The following is a 27,342-nucleotide window of genomic DNA, read 5'->3' on the forward strand; positions in this document are numbered from 1 at the left end:
TCAAAGAATCTCTTCTCTATATAACCTTATGACTTATAATTATCTCCATTAGATCAAGTAAACATGAAAAAAATCCACACTACCTTAGGTGGGATAAGGCCCTGCAGCATATTAATGCTCTGCATAATCACAAAGGCTTCCAACATATCAGTCTTCCATTGCAGAGACCGAATGCTGAAGCGGTATAAGTCTGGGTATGAAGAAGAATACAGCTGACGTAGAATTTCAGCTTCTTGGAAGGAACATCTTTTCAAAAATCCCTGTTACAGAGTATGGTGAGAAAATGAATTTAGTTCCCAATGCAAGTGTCAGTAAATTCAACTCTATGAATTCAAAAGGTCCTGCAAGCATGAGGAGCTGATTTCTTTTTATGGAGCCCAGACTCCTGGCCTGTTGGGTGGGGTTTGGCTAGCAGAAGGTCAGACTTTAGCCAAGTATGGATAATTCCTACAGGGTGTTGAACATGGATACTGGAGAAAAAAAGCACCTCAAAGTTTTCAACAGCACAAAAATAATCCTTTTGAAATATTTTTTTTTATTCGCAATGGCTGTTTCAGGTATACAACAACTCTGCAAAGAAAGAGCATCATTGTACTGAAACAAGTTTGATTTATTCTGCACAAAGTTAGTTTCTAGCATTGCTATAGCATTGATACAGGGTACCCCAGAAACATCTGGCATTTGCAGAAAAACAGTTAGGATTTCAGGGGGAGGACGTCTGCTGGGGTGTGTAATGTTTTTATTGGGCATCTCAGTATCCATAATGCTTGAAAAAACAAACCTAATTAAAACTACCTAGTTCTCAAGATCATAGAACAAGATTTGTCCTTTGATGCATTTAGCTCAAAGTAGTAACCTGCCTCTTTGAGTTATTCAGAAGCTTTCTCTCATCTTTACAGCGGAATGCTTCTCATTTACATCCCATGGATTGATTTCCTACAAGAAATACACTCATCAGCAGAAATACTTGCAGGTTCTTCCGTACAATGCAAACTAAAACTGGGCATCAATTGAAATCAAGTAAGTCCATTTAAAAATAAGAAAAAACTTTTTGGCTGTTGTTGAATGGGTGCTCAAACACACTTCCTAGTGAGCTTCTGAAGCTTCCATCTCAAAACTCAACAGGACACAGTCAGAGGCATCCTATTCTAGTTGACTCTGCTTTGAGTGAGGTGTGTTGTATTATGTAATCTCCAGAGGCCCCTTCCAACCTCAACTATTTGGTGCTCTGTGATTCTTTTTACATTTCTATCTTCATAATCTTTTGCAAATCTGTCTTTCACTGCTCAAAGTAAATATACTACGGGACTGATTACAAATAGGTAAAAAAGCTTTCTAGAAACAGGTAGGTGGAAAAAAAAGTGCTAAAGGCAGAACTATTTAAAAAAGATATCCAGAACTTCACCAGCTGTTCAGAAAATATTAGGGGTAAGTAGAAAAGCTGGTAAGACGTTTTTGCTGTAGATGAAGTCGATGAGTAACAGAACAAATACCTTTGATCACTTTGTAACAGCTGTTAGACAAGAAGCAAGTTAGACAAGAATAGCAACATCAAAATTTTGAGATCCACAAACACATACTTCCTGAGCTATTTGTGTTTGTATTTAATTATTTTTCAAAGGTCTTCTGAAATATCAACAAACACTGTGTTTCATTCAGGATCTGAGAATTAGGAACTAAAGAAAGAAAACTCCATTTAATTCTACTACAAAAGTAAGGAAATCCTCTACTGAACAATGTGAGATTAACATCTACCTTGGTCTGCTGGAATACACAGTATATTGGACTAAGCAATAGATTTAAAGAGAGATACACTGAAAGAGCCATCGAGATATTTTTTTCATGAAGTAAAACCACACCAAAATAAAACCAACTAAATGTTATTGGCTCAAATGATAAATAACTACAGATTGCAATTTTATAGCAATTTTTTGGGGGGTTGGAAGGCTTGCTTCATGGCTGAAATTTATGTAAGTTTTTTTGTGTTATCCAAAAGCAAAAAAAAAAATGTGTTTTACTCTTCACTGTTACTATCACTGAAATAAATAAAAAGCATAACATTATGGACTAACTGAAACTACTTTCATGCAACACTTACTTCCACACAAGTAAATTTAGTCTGCATATCACTTTAAAGTGAGAAGGTAAATCATGACTGATAAGGCAAAATGAAATGCTTTTTTTTTTGCAATCTTTTCAGCTGAATCTATAGCTCAATTTATACTGAAATGTTCAGGATATTGTTGTGTGCAAACTAACCAATGCAAGGAGGCAGAGCTGTGAGAACCTAACATCAGGAGGTACAGAAAGGAACAACATAAGTGGAATCTCATGGGAGCCACTGTCCTAGATACATAATTTACACTTACACTTTTCCAAATATCCATTTTAGTGGTTTTTTGTAAAAAAATAAATAAATAAAGCAAAGCCTTGCAGTAATATACATAAGACACTCGTGTTGACTGCATGTATTTGCATTGATAAAACTTCAATAACTGCAAAATTTATAGGAAACTTATTAAATACTTTTCCGCTACATGAATATGAATGCAAACCTTTCAGACTTGGCAAAGAAGCTTATCAAATTAATTAGGATTATTCTCTAGTGTTTCTAACTCACTGCAATTGAACAGCCAGCTCCATATGATTTATCATTCTAAAAGGGAAAGGCTCTAGGCACTACTAAATAAGCATGATAACAACCTGCTGCAGTAGCCCTTAGTCCTTTGAAAGTAGCAAACATCCATAGGCAACAAATCACAGCACATGGGTGCCTCCATCACAGGAGGGAGTCTCTGGCAACAATCACATTCTTTTTCTTCTTAATTGGCTAAGGCTAAGCTGGGTTCTAATGTCTCCCTTAGTGGATCTTGCTGTTTCTCACCTACTATCAGGGCATTATAGGTGACCTGCCATTTCAGATTGGCAGGTGGAAAAAGAACCTCACTTCTCTTGCCAGAAATCACAAGCTTACAGCCTTCCTCATTTTAATAGCTTCTGTTCACCAAAGCTTTGAACACAGTCTCTCTCACTCTCCAATACAGGGCTAGGTATCTTGACTCTGCAGTGTCTCTACAAAGATCCTGCTGGTCTGTTTATCTTTCCTAAAGACACACAAATCTTCTCACCCCTTCCCACAGTTCCTTCATGGGATAACTCCATGCCCAGGGCACGCTCCCCTCAGGGGGGACTCCACTGTCTCCAACCCCAGGAAGAGGCACCAGGCATAGCCTGCCACTCAGGCTTTGGACAGCAGTGTACTGTCTCCCTCTAGATTTCTGTCCATGCTGAAACCTGTAATATGCTAATAGGCTATATTGTTCTAAGTAGTGCCACAGACCATGCCCCATAGCATGCCAATTTTTTCTCCATTGCCAGACAAACTGGAGATTCATGGGCAAGGAATCTGATTATAAACAAGCAGGCTATGCAAGACTTACAAGCATGAGAAGATTTATAGGTTAAAAAAAAAATCTGATAATAATACAGAGTAATTGAATGTAATTGAATGGTTGGACTCAATGATCCAGTGGGTCTCTTCCAACCTGGTTATTCTATGATTCTACGATAATCATTACAAAAGGCTTCCTCAACTACTAACAACTGAAAATTAATACAAAGCCAACTGTATTTTCATCTGGCTAGTTAAGCAAGACTGTTTACATGAGCATTCGTTGTATTTTCTGTGAGTATTCTATTTGATTTGGAAAATTAAATGAGTAAATGAGACTGAAATATTCATTTTAATTTTTTTTTAAAATGTAAATGTGTTATTTTCTAGAAAGGAGGACAGAAAAATTCAGTCAACTCAAAGGAACCTGTGAAGTTTTGTTCTTTGGAGGCTGCAAACATTGCTAAGTATGCTACAAGGCATGGGCAATGTTCTAATTTCATAAACAAGAAGATTAAATAATTCCTATCTTAACATTAAAGTTTAAAGCCCATATAAAGGATTGTTAATTTGGGATTATACCAAAGAAACGTATATCAACCAGGTTTTCAGGAGAAGGCAATAAAGTAATTCTCTCTATAGTCATTCTTGAATAAACTACCAGAAACGTCATTGTATTAAACACTGACCTGTAAGTTTATAGAGTGTAAAAACTATAAGCAACCAGTAATATTTTCAATATATCAACACTTAGCTATTGTACCTCAAGGATAGGGCTCCAGCTGAGAACTGATGAGCTCATGAATACCATCCCATTCCTTGAAACTGTTGCTGGAGAAGCATTATCAATATTATGAGGTTCAAATACTATTTTGCAATTTGGTGCCATAGGTATCCGATCTCCATTTGCTAGTGTTAGAGTTCTGTTATCATCTAGGACAGAATTAAGGTTCTCAATCCAAATAGCATCAACTGGACCATCAAGAACTATCCAAATGTGGTCACCTATAATCCAAAATAACAGATAAAAACACCTATGAAAGAAGTATTAGTTTCTTCAAGGACCAGTTCCTTCTCTCTGCAAACAAATTTTGAACTAATACTTAATTCACACACACAGCTAGGACCTCAGCTTTTAATACAATTACCATTTCTGTCACTCAGTTTCCATTAAGGAGTTAGTTTCATCACCCGTTGATAATAATTATCCATTACTCAGTATATAAAGTGTCATCAGCACAAGTCAGCAGTTTGTAATAGCCTGAAACAGTTTTATGGATCCAGTATTCAATGTAATAATAAATTACGTTATTTAAACTTACATAAAAAAACATAAAGAAGATAGAAACTATAGATCTATTTAAAACCACAGTTTATTTGTTTCCAAAGAATCTGTGTAAATGCAGTGGTATTAAATGAAAAACACTTGAAAAATCACTCTCTCAAATGGCATGCTTGCTTTCATAAGTAAAAGATGTCCACTACAGGAAGATTCTTATTCTTGCTTTCCTGCTTGTAAACTCAAACCAGTTCCCTTGGAAGTCTTCCCAGCTCCTTCCATTTAGTAACAGAAATGACATCTTAAAGCCTTCCTCTGTTTCATAGTAGCCTCTAGGTTTGTTCTGCTCACCTTACTGAGGTACTGAGCAACAGGGCCTGGCTGGAAAGGGTTCCTCCCTTGGCTTCTGGCTCCCAGTCCATTAGGAAGTAGCCAGCCCTGCTGTGTGTTGCGAGGTGGCCCTTTAATGAGAGATGGTCCCACTCTCATCTTCCTTCAGACTAAGTCCTTACTATCTAGGTCTAGGTGGCTTAGTACATTGCTAGGTATGAACCAAGAAGGTTCTGGATGAGAAACATTCTCATCTCTGATGCAAATAGTTTTATATTTGGCGGCTTTCATAGCTACAGTGGAAACATCTCAGGCATAAGATGGCTTGGAATTAGTTTCACAAAGAGACATTGCAAAAGTGTTGCAAATGGCAAATTGAAGGAAGTCACATGAGTGTGCTAATTCACATTTTGTGTTGAGAGGAAAAACAGAAAAATCAGCAGTTACTGCTAACCCATATTCTCCAGAGTACTAGATTTCTAGATTTGAAGCAAAACCCAAAAAAGAAATCCAAATTATTTTCTATATTAAAAGTATCCATGTCCTTAAAGTCTAAGAATTTTTGTATGAAATTTGACAGTGCAACAAACGTTAGGATTTTCTCTATTTTTCTTTTCTTTAGTCCTTGAGGACTAATGAAACCATCACATACTAATATTTAGACAAATAAGGAAGAATCCATCTAGCACCACACCATCAAGGCCTCTCTTAATTACTATAGCAGTCAAAGCATATGTTCCAGCATAATTTTAGGCAGCAATTGGTTGCCTTACTAGAATTATCACAGAATCACTAGGTTGGAATTATCTAGCACCATTTGAGATGGACTATGGTATGTGCAGGGCTAGCTGGTATGACATAAATGAGACTCATACCCTACAGCTGCCCTATGGCAGCTGGAAACGAGGTAGAAATCCTGACAGCACCAAAATAATAATATAATATACCAGTGTTGGGGGAACTGACTTACTTTCATTTTTCTTCCACAGAAGGGCCTATTATTTGAAAGAGAGGGATCGGCAAATTCAGTGAAATTGTACTTGCTATACTACACAGTTTGAGCACAAACCATTTAGAACAGAGATTATGCTGCAGACATAAGTTGTTGCAGGTATAATCCATTGTTTCCACATAAGTAAAAAAAAAAAGTCTGCTAGTATGCTTTACAGAGACATCCTGCAGCTTGTTTTGCTTTGGAGGGAATGGTTTTCATTGTACCTTTCTTGGCTCTTAAAGTTTTTCTCCAGAGTGTAGAAAATATTCCATCTGTCCAATCATTTGTTGCCACATCAAGATGACCAAACATTTGTGAAGCAGTTATAGCTTTAGGATTCATTCTCATTTCACGATGTGGCTGTCCACAATCTATGAGGGGAGATCATCAGTTAGTTCTGGTATTTCTTCTCAAGAGTCAGAGAACTTTGACAAATTCAAAATCATTACAACCAAATATACAGCTTAAATTAATTCACTATTACAAGAAGTTGCATATTTACTTGAGAAATTTTTCTCTTGCTGTACTTCAATATTTGTTTATTGAAGCCATCAAAATTTAAAGTAGAACAAACTTCTGAAATTTCTGAAAGTAAAGTCACATTTCATATCAGGAACAGAAAAGCAGCAAGATGAAATTTATTCAAGGATTAGTTTAATATTTAGAAGGCTTATCAAACAATAGAACTTTAAAGCTTTTGGTTTGGATGCACTTTTTTAAAACCCAATGACAATTGCCGTATGTGACTGATGTTTTTTTTTTGGTTTTCCCCATTGTGCATTTACATGCATCTTGGTGCAGGCGAAGTATATCACATTGGCACATCCCCGTGAAGTCTCTTACGTGCTACATTCAATATAGCTATACCATGATCATATAATCTTTATATTTTCCTCATTAACAACAGCTTAAAAGTCTTATGCCAGTTATCTTTAGAAAGCCCAGTTTTAAAACCTAATCAGGAGCCAGAAATAAGACATTGAAAGAAGGAGCTAAAACAAGTGGTTTATCTCAAAATCTTAGTTACATTCATAGTTCACTATCATGTAAGATAGAAGCCAGCCAGGCAAATCACATAGTTTTACATTTCATGAGGTTACGCCAGAATATCATACAGAGGACAACACCACACACTCATCAAGTGTCCAGCCAGGACACAAATATAATACCTTTGAAGTTTCTGTCACTGTCTAAACCATGAACTAGAAGCAATAAGTGATAGAAACACTTATTTTATACTACTGATAAAGACTTTGGCTTGTGAATTGGTGAATTGCGTTCAAAAGGGACTAAATACTTATGATTAGGTCAAGGTTTCAGCACTTCCTCAGCCAAAAATGGGAGATTCTTTAATCACTTGTCCAAGCTATTTACCCAAACAGTACTCCTCTTTCTCAATCTTCTGATGCAAGTGTCATAAATATCAAAAATAGGATGTGCATTATACGACTATGGATATCAGACATTTTTAAACTTTTAAAAGACACTACCACAATAATTAGTATCACAACACGCAAATTGATTCTTCCAGTAATACATTCTCACAGGAAAGTAATTGAGGCTTTCTATGAAGAAACAACATGATTTAAAATTTGCTATATAACAGTTTAGTAACACTTTACAATATAAATAGTCACATACCTGTCATGGCTTTCATTAAAGTGTGGATGCAAACAGTCTTTCCTGCACCACTAGGTCCTAATGTCATCAATCCATGCCTTACTCTCTGAGTTTCAAAAAGTTGGATAACTTTCAGTTTCCAAGGAGGATGACAAACAAGTCCAGCTTCCTCCACCTATAGATAGTGACAGAAAACCAAGTTATTATTTAAGTACACAATATAATTTGATACTTTAAAATTAAAAAATAATCTATGTTCAACAGAAGACTAGTTTTTGTAGTTTTTGTGTACATAAAAACTGTTTGGAAAAAGAAGGACTATTTTTTTAGCTCTTCATAGATTTAAAGCATCATTTTAAGGGAAAGACAAGAATTTGAGAAACTCTTCTACTAGCAATGTCTTCCATACCCACTCAGCATTTTCACTCGCCACTCAAAAATGCTGCCTTTTTATGATGATGACAACTTGTGTTTCTTACATTAGCCAAAGGTCTTTCTGTGAAACATTTTATTAAATAGTTCTCAGTGTACAGACATTTGAGTACCTTTTTAATATCATCCTTCTAAGGAAAGACAATGTTTTATAATCCAATACCATATGCCTATTTACTACTGTTTACTAGTTGCAAGCTTAAAGACGATATCTCACTACAATGGTATTGCTTTTGCTTGTGAAAGTGACTCAGCTGGAAGTAAACAAGAAAGTTTCTGCACAGTAGAGAAAACTAGAAATATTTCTTAGAGATTCATAGCATAGTGTTTCTGACAGTCAAAAAATTTCTGAAAACTCAGGATCACATTATGAAAGTGAAGTTCTCAAAATAACAATTATATTTTAGCTCAAGTCTGATTTCTGTTTTTAAATTGTCTTCCACAAAAAAAAAAATCAGAAAATATCAGTAAAAAGAGAACTAGCTTTTTCCTGACAAGATAAACCTCAGCTTTTACAATTACTGTCACATTGTCAGTTAGAACAATGGAACTGGCACTACCACTTGCTATATCACTCGTATATAGAAGCTCATGTCAGTTCAACTTATTTATCTTTCTCTGCAAGGAAGACAAGGACAGAAAGCAACACAAGATTAATTCATCAACAGCAATCATGAAGCGCGTGCTGCCATCAGCTCTTCGTCTCCATGAAGAACACCACTGTTGAAGCAATAGAGTTTGCAAAGCACAGTGAAGACATCAGATGCACCATTTTCCTACATACATGACAAAATTCTGTTACCGTTTACATGTTAACAACTCTCACAGTTGACACCAAACCAGTCAAGCTGTCTAAAAGAGCCAAAAGCTCTTCAAGCTTCCAAAACTACTTCCATATGGGCTGACTTTATACCCTTCTTGCAAGCATGTGATAATGGTTTGCTGATGAAAGGGTAGATACTTTCTGCATCTGACTTCACGGATCACCAACAGTAAAGCTATGAACACCATGTTATTAAAACCTCTTTTTAATTTATTAGGAGATGACAATTTTAAGTGTAAGATTCAAGTTCTTTATAGTTTTTCCTAATAAAAGCTTAATTTTTGAGTCCTTTTTAAACTCAACTGTATAACTACAGAAAGCAAAACAGTTTTATAAATACTAGCTGATGATTTAATTCTTCCTTGTTAAGAAAGCCAGTAGACCTCTTTACTTGTATTCAATCATATTAAAAATAAGTGAAGTGTCATATACTCAAATTATTCAGAAATGCACTTCTGATTTTCACTTTTTCATTTTGGGGTTTGTTGATGAGTTTCTTGAGTTTGTTAACGCTGTTGAACTAATACATGATTATCTGAGAAATTATTGAAATTCTGGATTAAAGTTTAATAGAGGTGATCATTTAAGGTGCATACTTGATTAGCCTTTTAAACCCCTCTGATTTTCTCAAGTTGGCCCTATTGAAATGCTCCAAAATATCTAATGGGAGATGAAATAGATAAAATGCCATTTTAGGTAAAATTTTTTCTCAAGCTTATGTTTGATTGTTAGATTTTATAAAAATGTTAAGTACTGGGTCACATAAGGCAAGTTCATATATACATGCATTTTTCAAACTGGTCACCATAAATGACTCACAAGAAAACCATAGGACACCACAACAGCAATTCAGTGAACATTTCTGAGAATAAGGTTAATAATAACATGTCAATGGTAAAGATATAGGGAAAAGCTTGCTCTTCCTTTAAACAGTAAAACAATTTATTACAGCCGGGGAGATTCAACATCAATAATTTTCTTAGGTGCCACATCATGGTAGTTGTGCCAGCAGCACAGATCAAGATAAACATTACCTGTTTGTCAATGGCGGCTTCCAGTTCAGGATACTCTACTTTATCCAGCTGGATATCTGGAAACAGATCTTCAATTAGACTCAGGAATAAGGGTTCATCTTCATCAATCTAGTGAAAATCAGGGCAGGAGGGAGAACAAAACCAACCAGATTAAAACCTGTTTTTATTTATTCTAGCATCTTAAAAAAATCCTTAGCTCTTTGCAGAGCAGGTAAAATATTACCTTGCAGAGCTAAGGTAATATTTTAAAACCTAAGGAACCCTCTATAGTAACTCTCTAGGTTCTGAAGACTGTAGCAGGACACAACAGAAGGAGATCATGTGATAGTTCTAATAATCAAAGGTTAATGAAAATAAACCACTAACATACACACTGAATTTATTTAAGTAGATACTAGCAATAATTTATTGTCTATATAAATGCTATTTGTCTAAGGTGTAAAAAAAAATAAAGGAGATGAAGTATCAGCAACAGGAGAGGTTTTGTTAACTATTGAAGACAGGTGAGATGGTACTCATTACTACAAATAACAGATTATTTCAAAAGAGTGACTGAATACTTTAGGTGAAAGGTTCTAAAGAGGTTACTATGTAGACTTCTAATCGGTCATATATTTCTATAAGCAGCAGAGGAAATCCGTAAGAAAAATTTTGAACAATTCAAATATTTGTGGTTTAAACCTAACCAGGTAGCCAAGCACTATACAGGTCATTGCTTCCTCCCTCTCCAGCCTCACACAAGGTACTATGAAGAAAATTAACACTATCCCAGCCAAAACCAGTACCGAAGACCATACAGAGAATGGAACATTTCCAAGCTAGCTTCAGTGTAAAAATCTTCTAGTGATCACCTTTACAGACTTAAATTGTATTTAAAAAAAAATCATGTAGCTCCAAAGTGCAGTTTAATCAATTTACCAGGCCCTCAGAACTTACTAGTTTAGACAGGTTCATGTCTCTCAACACACGCATGACAATGGTAGATTCAGTATCTGTGGGATTTGCTCTTTTTGCTGCTCCTAATGTACGTAGTACTGACAATATATTCCGCAAGCCAAAATCATAATGCACCTAAAAGATATGCAAAGTTTGGGAAATTTTTCACCAAGTTAGAAGGGATAAAACAAGTAATCTCTATGTGGCACAAATGCCTTCCAATATCCAACAACTAGTCTTTGGCTGTATGACCACAGGCAGCTTTGTTCCCCACTTCTGCTACTATTTACTAAACTGTAACAGAAAACTGTAACTGTCACTGTACTTGTTGGGGGAAAAAAGAAATGTAATCACAAGTCTTTGAACCAAGATAAGGTTCCCAAGGACTATGAAGAAATAAACCAGCAGTATTATATTGGATTCTCTGTAGACCTTGGAAAGTAAACTGACTTTATTTTGAGAGACGTCTAAACAAGCATGGGCAGCAAAAATCAAATGCCTCTCAATCTATTCTATAAGACAAACTCGTACATAAGCCCGTTACTTGCCCCTATCATCACCATTCATTAAAGCTAAATCTTCATAACAAGTACTGTTTTAAGTGAAATGTCCCATTCTTGTACGAATAACCTATAGCAGGAGTTAATCCTCCAGGACAGCAGAGGTTTGTACTACTAAACTGAGGCTGTCATTTAACTTAATGAATGTAAACTTTTCCACTTTTTTCTTTCCACAAAGATAATTGTGACATCACATATAATTTTTCCCTAAGATAATTTACCTCATATGAAAATAATCACCTGCTTTGACAGTTGTTCTTCACACAGCTTGTATAGCGTAAAGAATTTCCTTGCCAGTACAACATTAGCAATGAAACCACAACTAGCCAACTTGACACGAATTATGATTTGACGGTCAGGAACCATCATAGCCACTGAACGGAAATTGATCTTCAAGTTTTCTGGAAGTTCTTGTCTTCCAGCATATCCTGGATTCTGGAGAGAAGAACAGGTTTTGAAGTTGACTGCACCTTGCACAAACAGAAGAATGAGCAAAGGAATGTGTAATCTGGTTAGACAAAAAGAGCTTTTGGGCATTAAATCATACATAAAAATGAATAGCTATGCAGATCTAATACTGTAACTCTACAGCATTTTAGCCTCTCTTATATCCATGAGGTATGAAAATGTTGACCTAAACATATCTGTATTTGTCTTATCGGTCCTGTTTTTACTGGCTATTTCTACCTATATTTTTCCGTACCTCCAGCAAAAAGCATACTTTGGGAACCAGAACGTTGCATGCAGAAGTAATCTGACATTGAGATAACTCATATTTACAATGGTGTCTGCATTCATCAATTGCGTGAGCGCGATTTCATTGAAAGAAGACCCTGTAAACAGTCTTTGCAGTAATACTCTATGTTCTCAAACTGTCAGTGAGTTCTAAGAGCTGAGTGAAAGAGTTAGCAAGAGTTTTAAGATGTTAGGTTAGAAGCAATTATTGTACAGTCATCACTGGCATATTAGAAACCTACTGAATACCTACCATAGTAAGAAAGATGCCGAATTCTGGATTCATTTCCACATTATCTCCATCAGTAAAAATAAAGGTTTTTTTATGTTCCTTCTTGCATGTCAAGACGATTGCAATTTGCTGTGCAGCTACTGACAGTACTGGCAAATCAATACGATTGAATTCATCAAAGCAACCCCAACAGCCAGACTGAGCAAGACCTTCAAACAGAAAAGCAACTAAGCATCTGATCATTTTGTTGTTACCCCCCTTTCATGCAATTCATACATCAAAAAACAGATTAATCTACTTGAGGAGAAAAATACATTTATTTTTGAGGGTCGGGAAAGGGACAAGGAGAACATTTTAATTATTTTTTAAGCAAGAATTCATAAAGTTCCAAATATCCTTAAGCTTGTCTAGGGTACTACATTCTTCGATTTCTGCTCCTTCTCTTAGTATCTTGAATGTTTTCCAGTTCCCCCTGCCCCTACAAAAAAATCCCCAAAATAAGTCTATGAAAATATGATAGGTAGTCAATAGCTTATTGCACAGATTAAAATGAACAATAAAGTTGCTTTCACCCTGACAGAAGTTAGGTATCAGTTTGTGCCAGAACTTCACCTTTCCTCAGCTGTTTAGAGGAAAATAATATATATATTATATATATATATAATTAACACAGTCACTTGCAACAACAGAATACTCAAGGACCGTCAAAACTTGATCTCTAATTTGACATATGCCATGGCTGACAGGTATCAATTGCAAGTGCCTAAAAAGAAACCTTGTTTGCATCTAACTTCAGTGAGCTGTGCCAATTGTGAGCTGTGCCAATTGTTTTTAACATATATATCATTTTTCACATGCTTCCTTCAACTTCGACATTTGGAGGAGACAAAATCCTGAAATCAGAATCCACCACATTCCATCAGTTCAGCAACAAATTTCACAGCTTTCTCATTTTGTTCTGGAGGTATTCTTTGATTATTTTAAAGTCTTTACATATCCTTTCAAAAAACATCTTATGTTTTCAGATATTTCTATTTCTTGGAGACAGTGTGCAAATTTATTTTACATTCATAACTAGATATTAATTACTTGCATTCACTAAAAGACTGAAAACCACCTGCTGGTTATGTGTTGGCCTTGCTTTACAAAAACATTCTCTTTGTATTTGTAACTTTCACACAGTCCATAGTCCACAACCACAGAATATAATGAGTTCTAAATGGCTCATAAGTATCATCAAGCTAAACTCCTGATTCCACACAGAGCTACCTAGAAGTTAAACCATATACCTAAGACTGTTGTCCAAGTAATGCTTAAACACCAACAGACTTGGGACCCTGACTGCTTCCCTGGGGAGGTTGTTCCAGTGCTTGACCATGTGAAGAAAATTTTCCTAACATCCAACCTGAACTTCACCAGATGCAGCTTTAAGCCATTCCTTCTTGTCATATCACCAGACACCAGAAAGAAGAGATCAGTACCTCCCTCATCCCTCCCTCTCATAAGGATTTAGCCTTGAGAATAGGAGGCTGAGGGGTGACCTCATTGCTCTCTACAACTACCTGAAAGGAGATTGGAGACAGGAGGGTGCTGGCCTCTTCTCCCAAGTGACAGGGGACAGGACAAGGGGGAATGGCCTCAAGCTACGCCAGTGGACATTCAGACTAGGTATCAGAAAGAAATTTTTCACAGAAAGGGTCATCGGGCACTGGAACAGGCTGCCCAGGGAGGTGCTTGAGTCACCATCCCTGGAGGTGTTTAAACGACGGGTAGACGAGGTGCTCAGGGACATGGTTTAGTAGTAGATAGGAAGGGTTGGACCCAATGGTCCAAGAGGTCTTTTCCAACCTGGTGATTCTACGATTCTATGAAGTTGTAAACGGCAGTGAGGGCACCCCTCAATTTCCTATTCTCTAAGCTGTACAAACTTAGTATCGTCAGTCATTCCTCATAAGTCATGCCCTCTAGTTCTTTCCTCATCTTTGTCACTCCCCTTTGGACACATTCTATATTTTCCATGCTTCCTACATAGCTGACCCCAGAAGTACACACTACTTGATGTGAGGTCACTTCATTGCTTTGACCAGTTAGCTATACTTCACTTAATGCACCCCAGCATACAGTCGACATTTTTGGCCAATATGTTACATTTGGTCCACATCTCACCTTTGAAGATCCTCCCAAGTCCTCTGAAATCCATCTGGTCTGAACAGTTGAAGACCACTACGTATTTTCCAAGGCACCGTCCCATGTCTTTGATGGTTTCAGTTTTTCCAGTTCCTGCAGGTCCAACGGGGGCTCCACCCATGTACATCCCTAAAGCTTGAGCCAAAGTGATGTAACATCTAAAAAGCAACGTGCTATCATTACCTAATGGGCCACAGCACAAAGTTTTCTGTATAGTGCCAGAGAAACTTATTCAAGTGTGTTACACGAAGAAGGTCTCATTTAGGGTGACAAGCAAACTGCTTAAATTATATGCCTCCAATTAAAATTTCAATTGGTAAGAGGGAAAACTCTTCATTCAGCCTCTGATACAGCTAATATTAAGGTTTACCTCCTCATCCATAAAGCAGAAGAACAGATAATCCTCAATAACCAACAACCTGAAAGATCCCAAGAAGGGAAGAAAGCAGATACAGAGATGCTGCCTAATCCAGTTCAGTTAGCTTAGTTCCTGAATTGCTTTAACTGACGTAGTTCTGAACTCCTTTATACTGCAGAGTATAATGAAAGATGGCTAATGTTTCCTTTCTCATTCACCTTTAAAATTTGATCATACACTGCATCCCATTTTCATAAATAAAACTTCTATTTGTAATGCAGTAAAACACCAGCTAACAGTTATATCTAAATGAAAGCAAAAAAAAAAAAAACCCAATGTCCTTATGTTGCCAGTAACAGCTTACAGAACATTCTTTGTCTTATTCCAGTTAGACAAGTGTCATACAATCAAAGAATCATTTGGTTGGAAAAGACTTTTGACACCATTGAGTCCACTACTAAACCATATCCCTGAGCACCTCAACAACCACCTCCCTGGGCAGCCTGTTCCAGTACCTGATAACCCTATTGGTGAAGAAATCTTTCCTGATATCTAATCTGAACCTCCCCTGGCACAACTTGAGGCCAGTTCCTCTCGTCCTATCACTTGCTACTTCAGAGAAAAGACCAACACCTGCCTTGCCACAACCCCTGTTAAGTAGTTGTATACAGTGATAAGGTGTCCCCTCAGTCTCCTCTTCTCTAGTCTAAACAACCTCAGTTCCATCAGCCGCTCCTCATAAGACTTGTGCTCTAGAACTTTCACTAGCTTGGTACATGGGAAGAATAACATCCCTGGCCCTGCTGGCCACAATGTTTCTAATACAGGCCAGTAGGCGGCTGACCTTCTTGGCCACCTGGGCACACTGTTGGCTCCCGATCAGTCGCTGTCAACCAACAACCCCGGGTCTTTCTCCTCCAGGTAGCTTCCCAGCCACTCTTCCCCAAGCCTGTAGCACTGCATGGGATTGTTGCGTCCTAAGTGCAGGACCTTGGCATTGTTGAACCTCATACCTTTGGCCACAGCCCATTATTCCAGCCTGCCCAGATCCCTCTGTAGAGCCTCCCTACCCTCAAGCAGATCAACACTTCTGCCCAGCACAGTGTCATCTGCAAACTTATTGAGGTAGACCTCTCTGTTATAAAAGGACCGCAATTCATTCAACATTGTTCTAAATCAAAGACCTCTGATCTATTGCAGTTGAATAAAATTGTTTTTCTTGTCCATTCTTCCTTAGCCATTTTCATTAGCTTGCCTTCAAACATTTATTTTTGTCCTGTATCTCTGCCTGCCTATTGTATTTGTTGTATGTACCTGATCCTCAGGTATAAAAGCCCCACATAGACAAGAATCAGAGTCCCATAAACCATATATGTGGGGATCATACAAGTACGTGACAGAAATTAAGGTAGAAGTTACTTATATTGTAAGGCATAGAAATAAAAATATTCATGTATTCCATGTAAAATTATTGACTTTGATAAGACTGTGAAGGATAAACTCTGCAGAGATCTATTATGCATCCAACAGAAATGACTAAATTGCTCTTGTAAAAGCCTAGGTTTGGCATCAAAGAATAAAGGAATAAAATCAGTCTTTTTCACCTGTCTGTAAGAGGTGTTATGACAAGTCTGTCAGTACAGCCCAAGAATTCATTCTGGTATGTGAAACTCACATCAGTGATCTTAATCATCATTTTATCAGAGTCTTCATTAAAATAAAATCTACACTGTTTCAGCCACTCAAAATCTGTAGGGCTCTTGATATGCATGCAACACTAAGAAAAGAGAGGGAAAAAAAAGGTTGTGGTATTCATGGATAACATTTACTTTTGCATTTATATTATCTCATCTGAGTAGTATCTGCAACACTGCAATCACAAGGGCAACACTGCAATCACAATTAAAGGCATAAAGAACAGCTAATGACACAAGAATAGTGGAGACCCTATCTTGATTTTTAGTAAGAAAATTGCTATAGTGTTCTTGCTGTCCCTAAAACCTATATTAAAGCAAAGGATCTTCAGAATTGAGATGAATGTGCCAAAATTCTAAATAAAAATGAACAGTTCATAAGCCTCAAACAAAAGCCATTAAATTCAGTTAACATTAAAACTGTCATTTCTTCTACTCATCCCTACCATTTTATTTTCACCTATGAGTAGGAAGCACATAACGTGATACTTGATCTTTTACAGAGTTATGAGAATTGTATGAAAGTACATGCAAATTGGAAAAAAAAGGTATTTCAAGACAGTGTCATGGTGCAGATACTACTTACGAAATTCAACAGAATAAGGATTAATTCAAAAGTGTCCAATTGTACATGAAAACAGGATTTAAAAAAATGTCCTGCAGGTTGTATCAAAAACTATACTTTACTTAAGACGATTATAACTAGAAACAACTGGTTCTACAATGAAAAGATGGGTGCCTGCCTATCGGCAATGGGTTAAAACTCAGTAATTTTTTTTCTCAGACATCTTAATTTCAGAGTCAGATCCAGAGCTTCCTATAGGAAAATGGGTATGCTAGCCTTAAGGAGTAAGTGCTTTTATTTTCCTAATTTAAGTATCCTGTGAGAGCATGAGGAGGTGTGAAGCAAATAAATACACCCCTAAGTAATAATTAGGTATAATTAGAACACAGGGGATAGAAGCTTCAACTAACTTCAAACTTTTTCCTGTACTATAACTCTACATGCACTCTATTTACTCCTTGAAACTCATCATGTAGTCCAGAGAAAGGACAAATTACTTGCAACACAATGTATGAGGAAAAACAATTCCCTCACTGATCATGCTATGAGGCATCTAACTTAAGTAGACAAACACAAAGCATTATAAAATTATGCTATTGTTTGTGGTGGAAAAACTACTCAATTACTTAAAGAGAAACAAAGACATGGATTGAAGCAACATTAACATTTTTATATTACTCCAGGTCATGTAATCATTGCAAATCTGAAATTAAATGTTTAGCTTAAGAGGCAGGAGTTCGCAAGTGCAGTAATATTTTGTTCTTATCCTTTCAGATTATTTCACACAGAAACCACCTCATAACTCATTGTATATTTTTGAATACTTACCAGACCATCAAAGATGTCCCTCTGATGCACATGAATAGTAATTAATGTCTCATATTTAACTCGCTCAACTGGGCTAAGGTCTTTTGTTGTCATATCTATCAGCATGTTTAGGAGATCCAGGAAAAAATGGTTCGTCTTTCGCATTATTTTTTTATCACACCTAGCATTAGTCAAAGCTGCTTCTGTGTCTCTTGTCCATATCATTTGGATTCCCAACAACCCAACCTTAGGAAAGAAAAGTATATGCTTCATAATCTGTTCTCTTTCACATAAAATGTACACTTACAGGCACAGATAAACTAAAGAAACAGCTCAGCTGCAGTTTGCTTTTTTTTTTTCACGCATCCATATAGAGGTCATTCAACCCATGCTTCCTTTTTAAGTGCCCCAACTCCAGTCATAAACACATATTCAATTCCACATTTCAGCTTTGTGGATACTGTCTGCAGTGCCCCACAGATACAATTGTTCAATATAATTTACAGCATATATAAAAATAATATATATAACTAATATACTTTCTAAATTCAATTAATAATTAATCAGTGAATAATTAATGCTTCAATTTAAAATATTTTTCCCATAATTCAGAAACTCTTTATTCCCTCTCCAACAGCTTTCCTGACAGTAGAAGCTTCTTGACTTTTTAAGAAAACAATTTTCCTTCAGCACTACCCTCAGCTCCAAATCTTTAGCAATAGATAGTGTTCTCCTGAATGTATAGACACACAATTTTACTACTTCCTTCAATGGTCTTTAATGAGGGCTTCAGGGTAAATCTTCTTTTGATTTCAAATATGTAAAGTGTAACTTAAAACATCGAAGTGATTAAGATAAATTTAAATGTCAGGTTTGCATCTATAATACTGGCTGCAATTTTGAATCTAGAGACAAAAAAAAAAAACAATGTGCTACTTAACTGTGAAAAATTCTTCACTGATTTAACAATAATTTACCTGTGCTGGATAAGTAGAAAGAAATTCAGTCAGCTGGAAACCAGTTTCCTGGATGTGCGCTGCTGCCTGGCGAATAACATGATGGAGTGACAGCTGGGATTCCTTCAACAGAGAATTGAGCCAAACTTCCACGTTACCTTCAGCCATTACAGGTTTAGTCAGCTCTACATTTTCACCCTCTCGTGAACTAATTGACAATATACGATCATATACCTAATAAAAGCAAAGCAAGAAAATTTTGTGTTTATCGGTGTGTTGTTATCTTTACCTTAACTATCTGATTTTCTTGCCATGTCTCCATTAAACTCATTTAGGTCACTAACAAATTATACCAACCTGTTAAGTGAAATGTAAAAAAAAAATCAAATCATTATTTTTGATGTGTAGAAAGGCTTTAAACAAAACACTGTTACGTGAACAAAGAGACAAACTCCAATACACTGACAATTCATGAATTTCACTTAAGCTTCAATGACAAAATCCACTTTCTGGCTGCAATAAAGGAAACCTTGTCCTGATGGGTTAATATTCTAACAAAATTTATAGTCTTACAATCAAAAATAATGGAACCACAAGAATTATGGAACATCAAAGGAATTTCAAATGGGGAGGTAGTGAATTTCTAAGAAAATGTATGCATACACAAGAAAAAAAAATATTGCTATTTGTTCTTGTAAAAGGTATAAGAAAATTGCTCTTCAAACAGTTTGTTTGAAGGGATGTAAAGGAAAACTCAAACAGGATACATTCTCTTACAATCAAAAAAAACAAATGAAAAATACAAATACAGGCAATCTAAAGATACAAGTATGCTCATAAAGAATCAGAGGGTTATCTGAGGGGATGCTAACCTGTAATATTGCACAGAAAACTTCAGTACATAGGGTTTTTTCTCTGAAACCTAACCACTAGTGCAAATTGAAATCTTAAGCAAAGAAAGCCTACGCAGCATCAAACAGTTGATGAGCTCAGTGAAACAGCCGAATACCCTGTGCACTCAGGTATCTTTCTTGTTTAACACTTATTGCATGTTGTTAATTTGAAAGAACACATACTGAGGTGCAGGCAGTACATACCCTTTCATGGAATCTGACAGTTTTAATGTTGTCAAAGACATTCAGCAGATGCGCCTGTATATTGTGAGAGTCTGATGCCTGGCCAAGAATTTCTAAGAGAGCAGGATCTGACACAAAGAAGAATCGTGGAAATAGGAGGCGCTTTTTCTCCAGGTACCTGCATTTAAAAAAAAAAATGGCAGGAGGTAGGGGTAAACAGTGAGTGAATTAGGTTAATTTACGCACCCTTCCTCTCTAAAGGTGGCATTTCTTACAATGTACCGTTGCAATTTTTAGCAGTAGCAATGACAGTAATTCTTATCCATCATATCTTCATGTTAAATATCTGCTTTAAAGTGACTCCTGTTTTGGCATCAAAATTCATTTAATAGAAACCTTTTATTATTTGCTATATTGTAAATCGTTTTTACATTAAGCTGTAACTTGCTGTTCAGGTCTCCCATGCTGAATTTCTCCCAGAATCGCGAAGGGTCTGAATAGGACTTACAGATCTAGACTGACTTTTGGATTGAAATTAGGCTGGAACTCGCTTTGGTTTAAAAGAGATATACAGTGAGTGACAGCTTAGACACAAATGAAATACTTATCAGTGAGTTGCTAGCAATATCTTTGGAGGAGATGCATCCTGCTAACTTGTTCGCTCAGTTCAAATGAATTCATAGTAGAATAAGAACATGATCTTCACAAATTCCATGAGACAGTACTGGAGCAATTGCTCTTTCCCTAGTTACATGATTCATAACCATATGCCCAAGACTGAAGACTTGTAGTAATCTCACCCTGTGAGAGATTTCTGGCAGATTTCGAGCTGTTCTTGTAAATGTGGTAGTAACTGTCCCATAATTTCATCACCAATGCAGCACTGAACAACGTTAGGTGTTTCATGAGCTCGGGTCATGATCTTCACCCAGGATTTATCAATGTTTGAGAAACGCTTTGCTTCCTGTAGGAACATGACAGTGAATGTGGAAGGAAAGAGATGTAGAAAGGAAGAGAGACAAGGGAAAAGGCATTGGCTTGCAGAATTGGTACCCAGTAATCTCACCAGTAATCTTCTCTACTAGTAACCCCATGTCAAACTTCAAAAGACTTTTCAGCTTAGAAAAACACAAATCTTTCTACTTACACAATATAGCCTATTTTATACTTGACTGTCAAGCCTGCTATCTACTTTCTCTTTCAATCATACTTAGAGAAAAAGACAGAAAACTCATTATCCTTTAATTACATGCTTCAAATTTGAAGATTTTTTTTTTCTAAAATCTTAAGTTTATTTTTAAATTGAAAAGCTATGTAAGAATGTTTAAGATAAGGATTCCTAGGTACTGCTAGACTAGTGGCAGATACTATTAAGATCGCCTAACTAGACTACACTACTACTAGGGAAAACATTTAAACATACCTAGGTTAACAATTTTATAACCTAGATATAAAAATATCAACTAGCATACAAAAATGTTATTATACTCTCTAACACAAAAATTCTGTTGGCATTTTTTGCCTAATTTCTTAGCAAGATTAATTTTGTTAAGTACCAAAAAAAATAAAGTTTATGCTACTGTATCAATTATGACATCATAGCTAAGTTTTATATTTAAAATGTAGAAAATCAAACTGAAAAAAGACATGTCTGAAAACCTTTGGAAGCTGCTTTGCTATGTCACCGCCAACAAAAACAGCTTCTAAATAAATCCACAAGTTCTGCACAGCCATCCAGTTCTCAATGATATCTGTTGTGTTGGAAAGATAGTGCACCCATTTTTGAATCTGTGTCTTGAAGGGTGTGTTGTATCTAAAACAAGAAGAAGACTATTGCTTTATTTCAAGAAGGAAACAAGGACATTACTCATAAGGAAAAGGAATAACTTTGCTGCTTGTATCTTCACCAAGTGAAAGTATGAAAACCTATACTTGACTCAATTCAGCCAGTTAGCTGAAGTTACCAAATCAGCTCAAACTTGCTGGTACACATGGTGCAGAGCACAGCCCTCCAAAAAAAGCTGAACAGAAGATTTTAATTTTACTCTAAGGTTAAATGGTCTCAAAAAGGGACTGTGCAAGATCTTGAAAGCTGCAAGACTCCCAGAGGTCCTTATCAACTGAACTTTTGCTTTTGAACATCTGCCTGATAACCAGGTTCAGCGTTCCTTATTTTATCTGCAAGCTTTGGCAGGTGAAACCAGACCCACCAAAGATCATTTTAATTAGGATTATCAGCATCTACAGCATGAGGCAGTGACCTATCACAGGGGGAAGAGTAGCAGTGCCTGTAATGACTGTAGTATGCCTGCCACAACCAGGCTTTGTTCCCGTTTACGCTTATCAGTACTTTCTTGAATCTATGAAAACTGCCCAGTTGACTATTCAGGAAGTCTGAACTGTATCCACATGCTTTCAAAAGAACTTACTGGAGGGATACAGACAATAAGAACTAGCCAATGAACAATTCAAGACCAAGTAAGCTTTTAGTTATTATCTAGATGGGTGGGGTTTTTTCTTCTCTGTGAAAGATAGATTTCTTCAATAAAACAAAGCCTCTTGATAATATTTTTATCTCCTCCCCACCCTTTTCTTCTTACCTGTTATTCATGAGAGAGCCAAGAATCATCAAGCTGTCCTCCATGGTAGCAATTGTTTCTGATGTGCTGTCACCTCTCAGAAGAAGTTCTCCACGGGTTTTAAAGTTTGCAAAGGTAAATGTTTTATTGTCCCATTCAGCTACCACTTGTTTTAACTTCTGCTCAATGTCTCTCTCCTTCACAGCACTTATGCAGATACCCTTCCAAATAAACAGCATGTCAAAACAAGCTATGAATGATTCAAGTCTCTTGTATGCAGATATAACTCATATTTCCTTCAACCTTAGTAATGCTGATGAGCTACTACTTAGTGAGTGGAAAGATCTGCAGACATACAAAAATATTAGCTAATAATATGTATGCCACATGATGATAGGACCAGCTTTGAGGGAAACAAAATAATAATACAGTGATTAGTTTTCATATCTTTAAGTGTTTCAAAGCAAGGCACCCTCACAAATTAGCTTCTAGGCCAAGCTGCATGATTTAAAAGAGGAGTTGATACCATATTATATAGGTGTCATTATTTTATAGAGAAAGCTGAGGTGATAGTCCATTTCTCTGTTCTTTCTTCAGAAATATTCTGTTTTCCTTCTTACTAGTATTACTTATACACTATTCAAGTAGATTGTTTTGTTTCATGCATCTATTTGTCTTCCTTCACGGTACCTCTATTTCCTCTTTATATCTTAGTAGCGGAGCTTCCATTATATTCCTCAACTTAAATGCTTCATTTTCCACATCAAAGTTGTGATTAGTGAGATCTGTAATCTGCTTCCAGTGCCGAGGCATCATTGCTTTACTGGACATACGCTCAAGCAACGGGCAACATTCACTGAAGTCCTCAATGATCTTCTTTAGGTCAAAGAAGGCCTGCCATTCCTTTACACCACGAGGAAGCTTACGGCACCTATGTAGAAATAATGTAAGTTTTTTCAAACAGCTTGAGTTATTCTTTCTGTCACACATTTAACCACAGTATATGATTCTAACAGCAGATCATGTACGTCTCATATTCAGGTTACCTGTATTTTGAAGATTCTATATGTGACTCAGCACGTGAGATAATCTGTTTCCAGTCTATTTCATTGACTGATAGGCAGGCAGGCACCTACAGGCTCCCCTTAAGGAGCACAGCTGCATAATTTTAACACATTTTGTCCAAGTGTTCTTCAAAAACAAATTAACTACTTTACATCTTGATTTCATCTTTTGGTGGGGCTCATGATATGCGTTGCCCTGTGCTCTAGAAGTAAACCTTGTTCCCCAGAACATGCAGGTTTAATTCTTTACAACATTTGATTCCTAGTTTGATAACAAGTTGAGCTTCTATGCATGTAATATATCCCATTTTGTAGGAAAATTATTCAGCATTTCAGTTACACATCTAGGGCAAATATGTCTCTTATGAATAATGTCACATCAAGGAAGTGAAATTTCCATTTACGAATAAATAAATAGTAATTTTAACATATATTTGAAATTCATCAAAGAACATTAACAAAGAAGCTCTCCAAGGAACAACAATCTTCAACATTTAGAATTTAAATTGGCTCCTTCGTTTTATGAAGTTGGTTAATAGATATATTTTTCAATCAAAACTCATCTTTCATACTTCAATGTACAAATACTTAAAATCATATTTAAGAAGTAACAAAAGTATTTAAGGCATCTTTACTCCCACAGCATTTTCTCACCTGTTCTGAAACTCCAGAAGTTCACTGTTAATTTTTCCAGTGTCCAATTCTGACCAAAGAATATCATTGTAGCCACTGACTGTGTCAATGACGTTGTTATATAGATGATAGAGTTTCTGTAACAGGTTCAGTTGCCTCTTTATTTCAAACAGCTGAGGGTACTGAGTAACAGGCAAACCAAAAAGTTCTTCCCCAGCAGTATAAGTGATATATTTTCGAAAAAGGTTATCAAATCGATTCTAAGAAAAAGATGAAAGTAAATAAAATTAAATAAATATTCAAGAGCTGGCATTGTCCTTAGAGCTGCATTAGTGACTAGTAAATACTAGAAAAGATATACAGGATACACTAACAACTCACACTGTCAAAAGTTATGTCAACAGTTTTCATGAAAATAGTAACTTTGAGTGAGCCTGGTGATATCCCTTTAGAAGCTGACAGGGAGGCCATTTACTCCATATGGTGCAGTTACATAAATACTAAGCTTGCATTTGAAAGAGGCAGAGCATGACATGCCAGGCAAAGAAAGGTGGATGCAGCAAACTCCACCTCTCCAAATATGCTGTGCAATTCCTTTATTGAAGGGTTGAAGTAAGAATTACTACTACTTAAGCAGCAAAGAAAAACAAAATTTAATTGTTAATTGAACTACAATCAAAGGAACACAGCAGGAAGTCAAATGAATAGGATGAATGGGAAAAGGAAAACCATTAGAAGTCATCATTATAAGAACATAAATTATTCATGGTACAAAGAAACATTTCAACAGGAAAAACAGTTTAAATGGAAACCTTTAATACAATTTAAAATATGGTAGAGGAGAAGAGGACAGGGCAGAATTGTATTAGCAAGGAAAAGACACAATTATGAACATACTAACAGCCTATAGCTGAGCACACTAAACTTTAAAGCAAGCTCTCATCCGGATACTTCAATCTAGTAATTACTACTCATTTTCTATGCAGCCTGTCTCTTAGCTCCTAAAATACATTAAATTTTAACCAGCATTCCCTGCAAATGCATAGGAAAAAAACCCAACTTAGCTTTCATTAAGTTAAAACAGAATTTGCCCAATCAGTAACTCCATGTATCAACAAAAATTAGTTCAGCTACACTGATTCGTTCTTGGGGCCTTCAGGTGTCAGTTTACTTGAAATAAGAATTAAGCAATGTCTTAAAATTAACAGTACCTGAAATATAGTAAGCCTGTCATTGGCTTCCTGAGGCTCTAAACTAGCAACCATTGGCCCCTTCTAAAAAGAAGAAAAAAAAAATTAAACAGTTCATTTAGAGGATGAAAATAGCCATTATTCCTAATTAGCATTTTCTAAATGCTGAACTCTAATATTTTTGTGGCTTCGAGATTCCATCCCTACATCAGATAGCACACAAAGGAGGCAATTAATTGTCTTTTTAATACAGAAGTTACCATAATAGTGTAAAAGCTAGGCAATGGTGGATCCTTTTTCTAGTAAAAATCAACATTACTTAGAAGGTGATACAAGACACTAGCTGTTTATCGTAGACTCTAAATGTCTCAAGTTAATCTCTAAGAGCTGATGACAATCGATACATAATTTTGTCACAAACAAAAAAATAACAAAACCCACCCTGCACTGAAACTCAAAATACCACTTGAACAAGAATAAACTTATTCTTCAGACAGTGGAAACACATCCCATTAAACCAGTCATCTCCACAATCTTTCCATGCTCCCACTGTTCCTCAAAAACTCATCTGAAACAATACACCACAAACACTTGCCTGATCATAATCTGAATAGAACTGTGCACAGTCTTCAGCAAAAGTCTTCACAGCGCTAATAAGCTCTCCTCTGAAGTTTGGCTGCAAAGCAATGAGCTCATTCTGCACTTCATTGGCACGGACTAGCAGTTTTTCCCAAGTATAGTGTAAAGTGTCCACCTTTTCTGTCTCTTCCTTGGCCACAAGTATATCATATTTGTTTAACATAGCATAGGATTCCTATCAAAAGGTTGGATCAAGATACACAAAATGGTAACTGAAGTTAATTTTATACATTTACGAATATTTTCTTTTAAAATTTTTAAGAACAGAAAATTATTTGTTAGAAAAATAAAATCTTTTCTTTTTGCTGAGAAATTATCACAATCTGGCAAACCAATACCAATACCGGAAGAAACACCAAAACGAAAACTAGCCAGTTTTCCCTAACTCCTTACATTTCAGGTAGCATTCTGCTTGCTAAATGCTTATTTGCCCTACTGCAATCTGTCCCTCTTAAAAAAAAAAAAAAAAATCCAGTTAGAGTACTTCCTTTTAATGAGAATATCTTTCTGATCCATGTCTTCAGTTATCTGCTATGATCTAATCTGAATATTACAGGAGGCAAGCCATGAGAAAGCATCCAAGCATAAGCCTTCTAGTACGTAAAACAAACTTCTATTCCATAAACACCTTTAAGCCCTACTTTATGTTTTCAACAAATAACAAATTAGGAGATGACATAAGAAGTCACCAGAACTAATAGGTTGCAACTATTTAAAATGTTCTAACTATAAATCATTCGGCATGAAGAATCTACTTAAAAACCTACTTTATGGCCCCTCGTTTCTTCAGAACTTGGATCTCCATGTGTGCCACCAAGGTATAAACACTCCACATACTGAAAACTTCAGTCAAGTTTCACAAAAACACAACTGAAATTCACCTACTGTAAATTAGCATAGGGTGGCAGTGAATCTGTGGCATAACCGTTTCAGAGAATAATTTTTGTATAACATGGAATTAATTTCATTTACATCTTCCAGTTTAAATCAAATTGCAGACAAATTGCAAAACGGGAAATATAACTGCCACCCTATTATGTGGAAAATACTTCAGCCTTTGTTTCAAAAATCTGAAGTCTGACTCCTTGTGTCTAGAGGCGCAAGGCTCCTGCTTGCAGAATTGAAAGGTTAGGAATCCTTGGTTAAACTGGCTTTTTCCTTGGTTCCACGTCACATGGTATATCAGGACAGGTCTTGGCAGGAACTTCCAAAGTATCATCTCCTAAGA

The 27,342-nt window shown here is 36.2% G+C and overlaps 1 protein-coding gene across 1 annotated transcript in view; it reads right to left on the bottom strand.

Moving 5' to 3' along the window:
* Positions 1 to 27,342, bottom strand: part of DNAH5 (dynein axonemal heavy chain 5) — a 121,879-nt gene that overhangs the window by 52,240 nt on the left and 42,297 nt on the right. The window contains exons 25-44 of the mRNA XM_069853488.1: positions 26,071 to 26,289; positions 25,497 to 25,559; positions 24,307 to 24,545; positions 23,279 to 23,519; positions 22,610 to 22,809; positions 21,669 to 21,822; positions 20,810 to 20,973; positions 20,031 to 20,187; positions 18,955 to 19,167; positions 17,999 to 18,223; positions 16,516 to 16,688; positions 14,533 to 14,711; positions 12,388 to 12,575; positions 11,640 to 11,834; positions 10,840 to 10,974; positions 9,904 to 10,011; positions 7,636 to 7,789; positions 6,219 to 6,365; positions 4,155 to 4,396; positions 84 to 260 (exon numbers count right to left, since the gene is read on the bottom strand). Of these exons, the coding sequence (XP_069709589.1) occupies positions 84 to 260; positions 4,155 to 4,396; positions 6,219 to 6,365; positions 7,636 to 7,789; positions 9,904 to 10,011; positions 10,840 to 10,974; positions 11,640 to 11,834; positions 12,388 to 12,575; positions 14,533 to 14,711; positions 16,516 to 16,688; positions 17,999 to 18,223; positions 18,955 to 19,167; positions 20,031 to 20,187; positions 20,810 to 20,973; positions 21,669 to 21,822; positions 22,610 to 22,809; positions 23,279 to 23,519; positions 24,307 to 24,545; positions 25,497 to 25,559; positions 26,071 to 26,289 (3,573 nt within the window). The remainder of the gene's footprint in view (positions 1 to 83; positions 261 to 4,154; positions 4,397 to 6,218; positions 6,366 to 7,635; positions 7,790 to 9,903; positions 10,012 to 10,839; positions 10,975 to 11,639; positions 11,835 to 12,387; positions 12,576 to 14,532; positions 14,712 to 16,515; positions 16,689 to 17,998; positions 18,224 to 18,954; positions 19,168 to 20,030; positions 20,188 to 20,809; positions 20,974 to 21,668; positions 21,823 to 22,609; positions 22,810 to 23,278; positions 23,520 to 24,306; positions 24,546 to 25,496; positions 25,560 to 26,070; positions 26,290 to 27,342) is intronic.

Source organism: Phaenicophaeus curvirostris, chromosome 3, assembly GCF_032191515.1.
Source record: "Phaenicophaeus curvirostris isolate KB17595 chromosome 3, BPBGC_Pcur_1.0, whole genome shotgun sequence".
NCBI classification, from domain to species: Eukaryota; Metazoa; Chordata; class Aves; order Cuculiformes; family Cuculidae; genus Phaenicophaeus; species Phaenicophaeus curvirostris.